At 41.7% G+C, this 15,159-nt stretch overlaps 1 protein-coding gene across 2 annotated transcripts in view; it reads left to right on the top strand.

Moving 5' to 3' along the window:
* The window catches only part of LAMA4 (laminin subunit alpha 4), a 153,929-nt gene that overhangs the window by 105,887 nt on the left and 32,883 nt on the right, over nucleotides 1-15,159 (top strand). For both annotated transcript variants that reach the window (XM_037894659.2, XM_043542824.1), the window contains 6 exons: nucleotides 1,674-1,847; nucleotides 2,925-3,067; nucleotides 4,575-4,737; nucleotides 6,735-6,868; nucleotides 8,340-8,511; nucleotides 11,326-11,457. In XM_037894659.2, the coding sequence (XP_037750587.1) occupies nucleotides 1,674-1,847; nucleotides 2,925-3,067; nucleotides 4,575-4,737; nucleotides 6,735-6,868; nucleotides 8,340-8,511; nucleotides 11,326-11,457 (918 nt within the window). The remainder of the gene's footprint in view (nucleotides 1-1,673; nucleotides 1,848-2,924; nucleotides 3,068-4,574; nucleotides 4,738-6,734; nucleotides 6,869-8,339; nucleotides 8,512-11,325; nucleotides 11,458-15,159) is intronic.

Raw genomic sequence — 15,159 nt, 5'->3', positions numbered from 1 at the left:
TAAGAAAATCTGTACTATACTAATACCATGGTGACATTAATTGCAACAACAAAAGTGTAGAGATTTTTCTGGCAAACACTTTATAACAACAAGTGATGCTGAAAATGAAAATGATATATGCAACTGCATTTGGATGAATACTGAGAAGTCAGAAGATGAATACATCTGTACAGTGTTGAAATATTCTGGCTGTAATGGTGTACAGGGTCTTTGTGACCCCCCCACCCACCCCCGCCCCCGGAAGCATCGCTGCTCTGCTTCACCCTGCCCCAGGAAACATTTCTCTGAGCAGAAAAGAGCAGCGAGTATTAGACCAGCCATTAGACCAGGACCAGCCATATGGTGAACCATTGAGATCTGGTCCTCCAGTAGCTAAAAGGACTGGGGACCAGCAACAGCCAATCAAGGCACAGCAGGCTAAAATAAAAGGAGCTACCTGCTAGCAAAGCAATTCCTGGCAGAGCCAGTGGAGTGAGGAGGGACTCACCCTAGGCCACAGCCAAAGGAACCAGGCCAGACCAGGGCTCATTTCTGGCCACAATCAAGGGAATGTGTGCAGGAGGAACCTTGCTGGTTTAATTCTGGAGAAGGAATTAAGCCTCAGAAGGATAAGAAACCATTTGATTTATGATTGGCCCTGAATAGCAAGGAACTTCTCTTTGAGTTTGTTGTACCCCGAAAAGGGGTTTGAACTGTGTGACCTGGCCACAGGACCAAGCCACAGAGTCTGACTGATAGCCTGCAGGGGGTGCAGGGAGCTGAAGAAAATGACAGTACTGTACCCGGACACCATGGGGGGAGGGGGACACTCAAAGAAGGAAGTGCAACCTACCATAAACATGGTAGAGAAGTGGGATGCGAGACCCCCCTCTCAGCAAGGAGAGATGATGACACGGAATAATACCTGCACCCATCTCAAGTGTGTGATCTTAGTTATCCTGGATCTGCAGATGGATCAGCGGGGCCGCCAGCTGGGAACCACAGAGGCCTGGAATATCCTTTAACACTGTCCACCTAAATTGAATTGTCTACATTTGGTCCGAAAAACTAAAACTCAATCAGGAACTACAATATTTGACTATTCCTTAAATATGTTTTAGTTTTAAAACATACAGTTCTTCAAAATGTAAAAATATTGCTTTAAATATGTTTAAAGGTATCGTAAAATGAATGCTCTTGGCCTGATTAACCTCTCATTTATACCAGTTTTACACTAGTATAACTCCATTGACTTCAGTGGGGTAACTCCTGATTTAAACCAGAGAAAGGGAGAGGAGAATTAGGTCTATTTCTGAAGCAAAGAAATAAATGATTGGGAAATAATTTTTTAAAATATGCAAGAAGTTTGTTGTGTACAGAATAATATTATAGCCCTGATTCAACAAGACACTGAAGCATGTGCTTAAGTCCCATTGAAGCCCAGTTAAAGTTAATTATGTGTATTGTTGAATAGGGGCTTCAATGAAAGTAAAGAAAAAACTGACACCATTTCATCAGTATGTTTCCCTTTATCTTTCTACAGTGTGTTTCATTGATTTGCATTGTTAAGAACATACAATCAATGCCATTGTCATTATTAGTCAAGGAAGCTGTTGAGGGAGTAGGTTTGCAAATTTCCCCATAGCGGAGTCTCAGAACAGAATGTATCTAACTTTATATGTTTGCCACTTCAGGTCCAAGTCTCTATGAAGTTTGAAGGCCGATCAGCTGTAGAAGTTAATCCAAAGACCAGCCTAGATGATTTAAAGGCTTTTACCTCCATGAGCTTGTATATGAAACTTCAGAAAGACCACCCACAGCTGGTAGCATCTCCAGATAGATTTGTTCTGTACCTTGGAAACAAAAATGTAAGAGAATAATCTAATTAATTTTATTCTGAAAAAAAAAGACAGAAGTGGAAATAAGTATGTGGATTTTTCAGTAACATTTCTCTATTTCTTACCATCAGGGATTTCCACAATAATATTTTACTGATGCTGGTCATTGGTTAGTGACATGCAGTGAACTATCCTTGCAATTTTTCCCTCTCTCCAATAAAATATTCTATCCAAGTAGCAAATTGCATTGCCTGGTGCACTGAGATACAGAGGCTGGCTTCTGTAAACTGCACTTACCATCCACACTCAACTGGTATTGAACTGCTCTGAAGCACTTACTTCTGTCTGCCAGCCTTTCGTGGGTAACGTGTAATCAACACTGTACTGCTGACAATGTAGATTTCAAGTCTGGCAGTTCAAAGGTCTTAGAGATAAGAGTGTTTCTTTGCCTGTGACATGTGCTACTGCTACTGAATACCCTCCTCATAGCTACTTTTAAACACTTAGAAAGGGCTTGCACTCTCGTTATCAAAAAGTGTTGTGAAGCAACTGTGTTAACTTTTTACTGTTAAAGGAAAACAAAAAAGACACATCTCACAAACTCTGTGCAATGTGGGCCAACTGGTAGTTTGGAAAGGTGAAGTCAAGGGCTTTTCTTTTTAATCTTTTTTTTAAAAAAGGAATTTCTGTGTACAGTGCATGTAAATTAAGAAATTCCCTGCTGAGAGCAGATCTGATTATGGTGCATATGGACAAGACTTTGTTGCCACTTCCTATATTGATATAGGAATATATAGGAATCAATATATATATTGATACTGCCTAGTAAACAGTAGGCAAATGTAAGAGCATGTGATAGATTTCAGTCAGAAAATGTCTTAGAAATATTTAACCTGGCAATTACTTCATCCAAAATGGATTTGAAGCCATACTTTTTGGACAGTGCAGTACCATCTACTGAAACAATATAATTGGTGGAAGGTGTGCTTTAGTTTATTAGTTGTACATAAATACTCTCTTTTGTCTAAAACTGTCTAACATTTATTAGCTTTTTTGGATTATGAGTGAATCAAGTAGCCCTGTCATCCCAACTCATTGATATTTTAGGCAAAAGATTATATGGGTCTTGCGATCAAGAATGACAACCTGGTGTATATTTATAATCTGGGAGGTCGAGATGTGGAGATACCACTGGACTCCAAGCCAATCAGCTCTTGGCCTGCTTACTTCAGTATCATCAAAGTTGAGAGGTAAAGTGTTTATGTGGAGCTGCTCTATTTCTTATGAGATCAGTTTGGTTTGAGAATTTCACCAGTGAACAAGTAAAACTCAGCAGTACCTGTTAACTATCTAAGGCCTTGTCTACACTGTCATTTACAGCACTGCAACTTTCTCACTCAGGGGTGTGAAAAAACACACCCCTGAGCGCTGCAAGTTTCAGTGCTGTAAAGCACAGTGTAGACAGTGCACCAGCACTGAAATATGTGGCAGAATGCAGTAAAACAGAGCAGGAGACTTACAATTTTCCCCCAAGTAGTTCAGTCACAAATTTAATTAATGCATTATTTTTTTTAATGAATATCATCAGCATGGAAGCATGTCCTCTGGAACGATGGCCAAAGCATGAAGCAGCATATGAATCTTTCGTGCATCTGGCACATAAATATCTTGCGATATCAGCTACAACAGTGCCATGCAAATGCCTGTTCTCACTTTCAGGGGACATTGTAAATAAGAAGCAGGCAGCATTATCTCCCATAAACGTAAACAAACTTGTTTGTCTTAGCAATTGGCTGAACAAGAAGTAGGACTGAGTGGACTTGTAGGCACTAAAGTTTTACATTGCTTTGTTTTTGAGTGCAGTCATGTAACAAAAAAAATACATTTGTAAGTTGCACTTTCATGATAAAGAGATTGCACTACAGTACTTGTATGAGGTGAATTGAAAAATACTATTTCTTTTATCATTTTACAACACAAATATTTGTAATAAAAAATAATATAAAGTGAGCACTGTAAACTTTGTATTCTGTGTTGTAATTTAAATAGATATATTTGAAAATGTAGAAAAACCTCAAAAATATTCAATAAATTTCAATTTGTATTCTATTGTTTAACAGTGCGATTAATCGTGATTTTTTTAATCACAATTAATTTTTTTGAGTTAATTGCATGAGTTAACTGCGATTAATCAACAGCCCTAAAATATATATATTTTAATCGCAGTTAACTCACGCTATTATATATATACCCACTCACACTTTTTTTTTTTTTAGGAAAGGTGAAAAAAAGCTAGAAAACAGAAATGTCTCCTCCATAGTTAACAACGTATTTTTTCCATTTCTCCCTGATCCTACACCTGACCCAAATATTTGCCCCAAGAGCTCCAGAAAAAACAATTGGGCCTGTATCTCTTCTCCACCATTTTTCCACCAATGCAACTTCAATGGAGCTATTCATTGGCTCAAGCCTAGGAGTCTAATCCTGTTTTCATTGGAGTCAGTAGAAATTCCCACTGACTCCAAGAGGGCAGGCTCAAGTCATAAATGGAAGGAGAATCCACTGCAATCTCTGTAATTTCTCGCTTTGATCCCAGCCAGAACACCAGATAGGTGATGCTTTTCTGGTGGGGAAAATATTTACATTAAACAACCAAAAAAACTTTTTTTTAAATTATCTTTTTCTGTTTCTTATATCTAACCGTCAAGCTAAAGATATGACTATGCAGCCCTCTTTTTCTCCAAATTCCCTCAACAGGGTGGGAAAGCATGGCAAAATATTTCTAACTGTGCCGAGCCCTAGCAGCACAGCTGAAGAAAAATTCATCAAAAAAGGAGAGGTCCCTGGTGCTGACTCCCTTTTGGATTTGGAGCCCAAAAATACCGTCTTCTATGTTGGAGGAGTGCCTTCAAATTTTAAGGTAGATCAAATAACTCTTCTGTATATATTGAAATTTAAATAAATCAAACCCAGGCTGCTGGGACTTCCTTTACAAACTTGTCATTAATGGAAAGGTTTGGTTACTGGAAACATCCTTATTAAGTCACATACCACATTACGATTCTTCAACAAGTTCCCTGGAATCTGCAGCACTGACCAAGGCTAATGCTACCATCTACATAGAATGTCCTCCAATGAGAAGCTGATCAGATTCATCTTGGCTACAGTAAAATGTTTCTGACATGTAATTAGAGAAAAAATACATAGTTATTGTACTAGATGGACACCTAGTAGCCCAACTGAACAATGCGTGCTTTCTGCTATACTCTGTGAACTCTGGGTACCAAGTTTGGCATAGAGACTTTCCTATGTGAGGGCTGTTGGATGGCCATTTTGAAATGTGATAGTGGCCTCAAGGTAGACACCCTATAGAATTCATGGTGCAGACATCCATATGTTCCTAACATTAGCCATAAATTGTTTGCTACTTCTGTGAAAATTAGTTGGAAAACCCATTTTCTAAACATCAAAGACTCTTAAAGATTTTAATCAGTAAATATCTATTCAGAGATGTAAATCTGCGCACCAGAGATGGTTCAGCAGAATTACTAAATCCCAATGAGGACCTGATATGACTGTGGAAAAAGCCAACTGATATGCCAGTTAATGCTGGTTGTAACAGGCAGATAATGTGCTGACGAAACGTTTGCTGCTGCTATGTCTAGTCTACAGTGCAGCATTTTTTAACATTGGAAGACTGCTGCATTAATTCTGCCAGCTTTACTTTCATTTTGTTTTTACATCACTTAATTTTTTCCCTTTCACTAACAAGGCAATTTAGATTCAATTTGCAGTGATCATTGTTGAGTTATTTAAAATAATCTCTGCTGAACTTTAGCTACTGGCAAAGATAAGTTCCATGAATATGCAAGAATCTCTCAGAGTTCACATGCTTTTTTTTTTTCCTTTCTTGTGGTATGAAATGGCCTTTAAACCACAAAGAGATGTAGATGAAATGAACACAAAATACTGGGGGATATTTCCATTTAGATTGTTATGAAATGTTGTTCTTTGAATATCACAGAGACAAGGTGGGTGAGATAATATCTTTTATTGGACCAACTTCTGTTGGTGAAAGAGACAAGCTTTCAAGTTACACAGAGCTCTTCTTCAGGTCTTTGGATAATAAATTGTGTAATTCGACTAAAATAGATCTGGGATTAGTCATAAAATCATTATAGCATCACATAGCACCAAGATCCAATCTACCCTAAAATCTAACTCTTTCTTCTTTTGCCCCTTGTCTTTAAAAACTATGGTGGAAGTTCTCATTTGTAGTAGTCCTATCTAAGCATTTGTTCTCTTCAGCAGTTATTCATTACTCCTTTGTAGACCACAGCATAACTGCCTATCCCCATGCTTGGACACACCACTTCCCATATCTGGCTCACTAACTTTAAGAGGGGTGTTAACAGGCCACTTTACCTTGTATTTAGCTGTGACACTCTGAGTAGGTTTCCCAGACCTGAAGAAAAACTCTGTGTATGATCAAAAGCTTGTCTCTCTCATAACAGAAGTTGGTCCAATATAAGATTGTACCTCAGCCATCTTGTCTCTAAAGCTTTGTCTACATAGCACTTTTGCTGGCAAAATTTTTGTAGGTCAGAGGTGTGAAAAAACACACCCCAACAGAAGTTTCACTGTCAAAAGCACCAGTGTGGACAGTGCCGGTGTGGACGGTGTGGCCAATAGCTACTGCTGTTCGTTGTAGGTGGTTTAATTATGCCGGCATAGAGTAACTACACAGGAGACCTTACAGCAGTGCAGCTGTGCTGCTGTAAGGTCCGTACTGTAGACATAGCCTAATACTAAGAGCTTCAAAACAAAATTGATCTCATGAACAAATGAATTTGGCATCCCTGAATAAAATACATATGCTGACTTTACCCTTTTGCCTTTGTTTCCTTCTCTGCACAGCTCCCTCCCAGTTTGAACCTGCCTGGCTTCGTTGGCTGCCTGGAACTGGCCACCTTGAATGATGATATAATCAGTTTATACAATTTCAAGCACATCTACAATATGAACACCACCGCATCGCCACCTTGTGCCAGGTAGAGAAAAATTCAGTTATTACAATGAAGTTCTTTGATAGCCTGCAATGTTTACAGAACCAAATGGCTACTTCATTTGCTTCGTTTTAGAGAAGAATATCAGGATAATATTAACTTGACCTTTCCTGAATATACCAACTGGCTTGATCTGTTCTACAATTGTACATTTTCTTTGTTATTTTCCATCTCCACAAATTGTCGCAAATGGCTTATTCGCTCCTCTGACACAGAGCCATTAGTCATATGCTCCTGAACTATTCAGTAAAGATTTTTCTTCTTTTTAAGCCCTTTGCAGAAAGAATGAGAAATGTTCCACTTAAAGGGAAACTGTAAAATTCATTTACCGTAAATATTTATGGGAGGTTTCTTCATTTGGTAGTCAGGAACTCTAGTTTTGTGTTGCATTTTGATGTATATCTGTATGATCAGAGAGGAAGAAACCCTAGTATTGTTGGAAATAAATGTAGGTTTTAATAAATCTGAAGAGAGCAACTAAAGTATAGGATTTTCTTTCCAAATCTCTCTTACAGAGAGCAGATACTTTGAGTGAAAAAGCCCTATTTGCCACATCTCTGTAACAGTGTGTGAAGGGTACATTCCTTGCATAATTGAGGACCCAATCCATCTTCAGTTAAAGTACATGTTGGATTCCCATTGACTTCTATGGGAGTTGGATAACCCTTAAAAAGAATACCTCTGCCTATAATCAGGAAGGCTTGTGGCCCTAACACCTGTCCAAGAATGAGCCTCAAAACTTTCCAGTTTCCAACATATAACTATAAAAAACTGGGCATGTTTAGTCTTGAAAAAAGAAAACTGAGGGGTGGGACCCCAGAACACCTTCAAATATGATAAGGGCTGTTGTGAAGAGGACAGTGCTCAATTGTTCTCCAGGTCCACTGAAGGCAGGACAAGTAGTAATTGGCTTAATCAGCAGCAAGGAAGTTTTAGGTTTGATATTAGGAAAAACTTCCTAACTATAAAGATAGTTAAACTCTGGAATAGGTTTCCAAGGGAGGTTGTGGAATCCCCATCACTGGAAATTTTTAAGAAGAGATTACACAAATATTTTTCAGGGATAGTCAAGGTTTATTTGGTCCTGTATCAGTGCAGGGGCTGGGTAAGATGACTTCTCAGTGTCCCTTCCACACATACATATCTATGACTCTGTACCACAAAACCAACACATGACCTTATGATAAGGGAGACTGATATAGTATCACAGCCCTAAATAATTTTTCAGGGAAAATTCTCAGACATCAGTGTAAAAATAAAAAAAGTCAGAGACCTAAAGTCTCCATCCCTCCCAGGGATAAATAAAAGTTCAGGATGACTATTCCAAGAAAGTGTTATAAACTCTGACACCCAAATGTTAACAACTCCCTGGATCTTTAATGCAGGGTCATAATGCTAAGAATGCTCTAAGATGGTCTCTAATTCTTGCTTGCTTCTGTGTTTTTTTCCATGCTAGGAATAAGCTGGCCTTCACTCAGAGCAGAGCTGTGAGCTATTTCTTTGATGGCTCTGGCTATGGTTTGGTGAGGAACATTGAGAGAAGAGGAAGATTCAGCCAGGTGACTCGTTTTGACATAGAAGTTCGAACACCAATAGACAACGGGCTTATTTTCCTGATGATTAATGGAGTGAGTATAAAATTCTGTTCTCACACTGTCCCCTGTTTCTCTTGTGCCTATTCTGGACAGTTACTATGCAATACCCCAAACGTTGATGATTTATATTTCATTTTGGAAGAGAAAATTCCCTTCTGCTCACATATCATGAGGAACCTGAAGTACTGGGTACAAAGCTCCTAGTATTCTCTGATTTACTCTCATTGTCCCTAATTCTGCTCCCACAGTGGCATAATGAGTTAGGGTAGCATGAAACCACTTAAAGTGAGAAGATAATCAGGCCCAGTATTTTTACTTTTATTTAAACATGAATGCACTGTCCGTGCTATCAGATGTTACTATATAGTAGTTGACATGAAGTTCTATACATTTGTCCCCTGGTAGATAGATGGCTGAACTCTGTGAATACAGTGCAATAGAATATCAGGGTTGGGAGGAACCTCAGGAGGTTATCTAGTCGAACCCCCTACTCAAAGCAGGACCAATCCCCAATTTTTGCCCCAGATCCCTAAATGGCCTCCTCAAGGATTGAACTCACAACCCTGGGTTTAGCAGGCCAATGCTCAAACCACTAGACAAGGTGGATCAGATAATAGTTTTCATTGAACCAATATAGTTAGTTATTGTTGTAACTTGGAATTAGAGACTATCCTAAACCAAAATGGTGAATCCAAGCATCCCCAAATTTTCAGAAGTTTAAGATTGTCCCCTACCTCTAGAATAGTCTGAACAAAAAACCTACATCCAAACATCTTTAGGCTTTACAAAATTTTGAATATAAACTCAGACTTGTGTCTTGAGGCATCTCTTCCTCAAACTTGCAAGCCCAGTCTGGGTTAAAATAATTTTAATAAAGCAAAAGAAAATAATTTATTGTGTAGATATGGCAAAAATATCAAGAAAGTAGAACAGTTCACCTGCCTGAACAGAACCATATCGGCTAATAGAGACCTCAAGAAAGAAGTGACATCAAGGATAGAAAGGCATCCACAACATTTACTGAATGCAACATCGTATGGAAATCAAAGAAACACAGCACCAGAACAAAACAGATGCATTTTAATTCAAACAACATTTCAGTGCTAATAGATGGCTGTGAAAGCTGGAGATCTACCAAAATGTTAGTTAGAAAAGTAGATGCTTTACAAATTAAGTGCCTACAAAAGATACTGGGTATTGGTTGGAAAGACTTCGTCACAACGAAGAGGTCTGAGAAATCACCAACCAGCAGCTCGTTTCCACTAGAATCAGAAGGAAGTGCTGGATATATCTGGGACATGTACTCCGGATTCCAACACACAGACACCCATGAAGCTGTCAAGTGGAAACCAGGAAGGAAGGGCACCCAAGAGAAACCCTAACAAGAACGCTTCACTGGCAGGGTAGAACAGGTTATCTCAACATCATAGAACAGTTGCAAGCAGCAGCAAATGACAGAAGGAAATGGAAGATTCCACCCCGTGTGCCAGTATTGGCTCATAAGGATGTACAAATGTACGTTGATACAGTATGTGCACAGACTTCACTGCAATGAATTAATTCCATTTTAATGAAAACACTTACTTGGCAATGTTTTCCGCCAGGGATACTTATAGAAGAGATTTCTGTAGTGCCGATTGCTCTACAGCATCTGAAAACCACCAGTAACCTCAGCTCTGCTTTAAGCAGCAGTTGCTACCCAAAAACTCTTCTGTAGTGGATCAATAATTGGTTTCTTCTGAGCAGAAATTCCAAAAATTGTGTCTCAATTGTACTTTGTAATTTTGTACTCTGTGATGGAAACTATAGTCATATTGGACATAAGCTGTTGAAGACCAGTTCTGTTGATGGACATTTTTGGTTGGATTGTACAAAACCAGCTACCACTGTTATGTTCTATGTGGACAGCTCATAAATATGCAAAAATAGGATTCTTTTTACTTTATTTACAAGTTTGGCCTGTTCCTTTTGTAGTGTTTTCTGAGGTTTAATGTTCTCTTGTCTCCATTAGAGACTGTCATATTAATGTTAGAAAAATATAAAAATAAACATCTGGCCAGATCCCCAGGAGCTGTAAATTGATCCATTTTACTCCCTTACATTTTTAGATGGTTTACCAAACTAATTCTATGCCACAGAACTTAAATTCAACTTGATTTCTTGGTCCTCCTGTGCCATGGTATTTCTCTCTCCCTTAAGTGCTCCCCATTTGTTCCCCTGAAAAATTCACTACCTTAATGATTTAGCTGAGTGCTGCTCTGTATTTGTATGCTCTGCTCTGTATTTGTATGCACTGTTGCAGTGTCTGCTTTGTATGCACTGTTGGTGTCGCTGTGTTGATCCCAGGACATTAGAGAGACAAGGTGGGTGAAGTAATATCTTTTACTGGATCAACTTCTGTTGGGGAGAGAAACAAGCTTTCAAGTTTACTCTGTGTAAGCTCAAAAGCTTGTCTCTCTCACCAACAGAAGTTGGTAAGATATTACCTCACCCACCTTGTCACTATAAAGTTTTGGTTATCCAGCCATAGAATAGAGTCCATAGCATGTGGCATAGGTGACCAATGGCACAGCCTGAAAACCTAATTCAGAATACTGAATAAGTATATGTTTCAAACAGTAGTTCACCAAAATTCCAAATCAATACTGTTTATCAAACAATTTATGAATAAAAAAATCCAGGAAAATTATGATAATTTTGCAAATAGGTAAAACACCATTTTCAGTGAATAAATTTTTCATAATTAATAGTTCAACCATCTCGAATCATATAATATATCCATCTCTATATTGCTTGCATAAGAATGATGTCTATATACTTTCCTTTAATGCTGTTTGTTTTGTACAGAGTATGTTCTTCAGTCTCGTGATGCAGAATGGGTTCCTGTATCTGCGCTATGACTTTGGCTTCAGCACCACCCCCATGCTTCTTGAAGATTCGATGAAGAAGGCTCAAATAAATGATGCAAAATTCCATGAGGTAATACTGATGTGAAAGTATTTGTATTAAGCTAGCCACACCAAGAATAATAAAGCATAATGCTAGGTTGCTTCTCTTATAATTAAAGAACCAAAAGATGATGGGTCAGATTTTATATAATACCACATGTGTCAGTTTTGCTATGAAGTGGCAAGGAACACTGGGCAGAAAAAAATATACTAATACTAAAAAGTATTAGAAGTCAGAATAAAACTATTGTGACAGGGTTGGGCCAGATGGCTACAGGAGAGTAACAGAAGGCTGATATATTAGCCCCAGGTTAAGTAGGTCCCTTTTCCCTGGGTAAGGTAACAGGGAAGGTTCCAGAACAATCAGGAACCTTCTGGAGACAATTAAGACAGACAGGCAGATTAGAACACCTGCAGCCAATCAAGCAGCTGCTAGAATCAATTAAGGCAGGCTAATCAGGGCACCTGGGTTTAAAAAGGAGCTCACTTCAGTTTGTGGTGTGCGTGTGAGGAGCTGGGAGCAAGAGGCACTAGGAGCTGAGTGTAAGAATGCGGACTGTTGGAGGACTGAGGCGTACAAGCATTATCAGACTCCAGGAGGAAGGTCCTATGGTGAGAATAAAGAAGGTGTTGGGAGGAGGCCATGGGGAAGTAGCCCAGGGAGTTGTAGCTGTTGCATAGCTGTTCCAGGAGGCACTCTAGACAGTTGAATTCCACAGGGCCCTGGGCTGGAACCCGGATTAGAGGGAGGGCCCGGGTTCCCCCAAACCTCCCAACTCCTGGTCAGACACAGGAGGAGTCGACCTAGACTGTGGGTTCAGAAAAACGGCCAAGCTGAGGGCTGCTGTGAAGCTCCAAGGTGAGCAAATCTGCAAATAAGCACAAGACCCACCAAGGTAGAGGAGGTACTTTGTCACAACTGGTGTTAGCACTGGGATCTGGTGTGCACAGCACGGCGGAAGAAGGAGGGTGTTTGGGGGGAAAGAAAGGGGGGAGAGGGTCTATTTTTTTTTTCACCACAATGGAGGAGGTAGTGCGGGCACTGTTACAAGCCACGGCTGCCCAGCAGGAGGCTACCCATGTCCAGGCAGCCACCCAACAGGAGGCAGTGCGACTGCAGCAAGAGACTAATCGCCTGCTGATTGACCAGGCTTCTCAAGACCGGGCTATGTTGCAGGAACTGATAAACCAGGTAAAGGCCCTTACAGAGCTGAACCGCAGCCATGATGGGACGCAGATCATGTGGGCCAGCAATTGGCGGCAGAAAATGACACGGGAGGATGATGTAGAGGCATACCTCCTGGCCTTTGAGAGGACAGCCCTGCGGGAGGCTTGGGCCCAAGAACAGTGGTCTGGCATCCTCACTCCATTCCTGTGTGGGGAGGCCCAGAAGGCCTACTATGATTTGCCTGAAGAGGCTGCGGCAGACTACCCCCAGCTGAAAGCAGAGATCCTGGCCAGATCTGGGGTAACGACCGCAGTGCGGGCCCAGCAATATCATGAGTGGAGGTACCAGGAAAACAAAACCCCACGACCTCATCCATCTCACACGAAAGTGGTTACGAACTGAGTGCCAGAGTCCAGAGGAGATACTAGAGGTTCTGGTCATCGACCAGTACATGAGATGACTACTGCCAGACCTTCGTGCCTGGGTAAGCCAGAACGAACCCTCCACCCACAACGAGGTTGTCGCACTGGTAGAAAGGCGAAGGACGGCGAGGGAGCTGACTCGACCAGTTAAGGAAGAAGCACCCCGGGTTAAACGAGCAGCACCAAGCCTAGAGCTCGGGTGACTCCGCCGCCAGGAGCACCCAGGTGGAAAAAGAGAGGGGCTGAAGGCCCACCAGAAGCCACAAAGAGTCGGAGCACTGAGGGGAAAGAGGATCGTGATGTTAGACTACCCAAACCAAGAGACCAGGGAATGCCTAGAGCTCCATACAGATGTTACGCCTGTGGGGAGTGGGGACACATAGCTGCACAAGTGTCCCAATGCCAAGGAGCCTATGCAGTGTAACCTGGGGAACTGGGCAGACCCATGCTCCCTAATCCACCTTGTGGGGGTCTCACTAACCCCACATATGTACACCAGACCAGTGAAGCTAAATGGGTGGAGATCACAGGACTGGTTAATTCGGGGAGTGCTATCACGCTTGTCTTGGGGAAGCTCGTGAATCATAGTCAGCTGCTGTGGGCTAAGCATACAGGGATAACATGCGTCCATGGGACAGTTGGTTATTACCCCACCATCCCAGTGAAAATCGAGATTCAGGGGAACACTACTGAGGTAGCAGCAGGGGTAGTCCCTAAACTCCCATACCCGGTGCTCATAGGGAGGGACTTCCCAGGGTTTGGAGACTTACTCCCGGTAGGGGAATTAGAGAAAGGGGGACACCCTGAAGTTAGTGAGGCATCCACAGTAGACTGTCAACCCCCAATCTTCTCTGAAATATCCCCAGATTTGTTCTGCACTCCCAGACAGGGTAGAAAGACGAAAAGAGAAAGAAGGGCAGCTTAGGCCTTGGGAACCCGAATACTGGCCCAAAGCCAGAGGGTCGCTCTCATAGGTAGGCGGACCCAAGCAGCTGAAAAGGAGGCCACACAGGAGGGAGAAGCACCTGAGTCTGACCCACACCCTAACACCTCTGAACCAGTAGAGGCAACAGAGACTGGCCCCCTAGATCTCGGGCAGATTAGCCCCGGGAGAGGAAATTTTGGATGATACCAGGCTGAAGACCCAAGGTACAACAACATTAGGAAGGAGGTGACCAAAACAGATGCAGTCCCTGTGGAAGGGGAAACCCAGGGACCAGGACCCTACTGCATAATGAAAAAGAATCTCTTATACTGGGTTGCACCAGTACAGGGGCAGAAGGTACAGCAGATCCTAGTACCTCAAAAACACCAGAATGCTGTATTAAGTCTGGCCCATAGTCATCTTTTTGGGGGGCATTTGGGGGTAGAGAAGACTCTGGCACAGGTCCTGCAACGATTCTTCTGACCCGGAGTACATGAAGAAGTACAAAGGTAACTTTAAGGCCCTATCGGGTCCCAGGAGCAAAAAGGGAGGAGATCAAGGCAGAGGTAAAAAGGATGTTGGAGCTGGGAGTCATCGAAGAGTCCCACAGTCAGTGATCAAGCCCGATTGTGTTGGTGCCCAAACCTGATGGCACCACTAGGTTTTGTAATGACTTTCGCCGGCTGAATGAGATATCCAAATTCAATGCGTACCCCATATCGATGAGTTAGTTGACTGCCTGGGCAATGCCCGATGTTTGACCACCCTTGATTTAACAAAGGGATACTGGCCAAAGATGCGAAAGAAAAGACAGCATTCTCTACACTAGAGGGTCTGTTTCAATATCCTGTTCTTTCTTTTGGACTGCATGAGGCACCTGCCACCTTCCGGCATCTTATGGACAAGCTCCTACGGCCCCATACCAGTTATGCAGCGGCATACCTGGATGATGTGATTATTCACACCCCCGACTGGGAAACCCACTTAGAAAAGGTGGAAGCGGTTCTGGACACGCTAAGACAGGCTGGCCTCACAGCCAACCCAGCCAAGTGTGCTATAGGGCTAGCCGAGGCTAAATACCTTGGCTACATTGTAGGAAGGGGCATGGTCAAGCCCCAACTAAACAAACTAGAGGCTATCCAAAATTGGCCCCGGCTGAATTGGAAAAAGCAAGTCGGGGCATTCCTGGGTGAGGTGGGGTACTACCAACAATTTATT

Source organism: Chelonia mydas, chromosome 3 (assembly GCF_015237465.2).
Source record: "Chelonia mydas isolate rCheMyd1 chromosome 3, rCheMyd1.pri.v2, whole genome shotgun sequence".
Taxonomy (NCBI): domain Eukaryota; kingdom Metazoa; phylum Chordata; order Testudines; family Cheloniidae; genus Chelonia; species Chelonia mydas.
The sequence above is the reverse complement of the archived record's forward strand: the minus strand, read 5'-3'. Positions and strand labels throughout refer to the sequence as shown.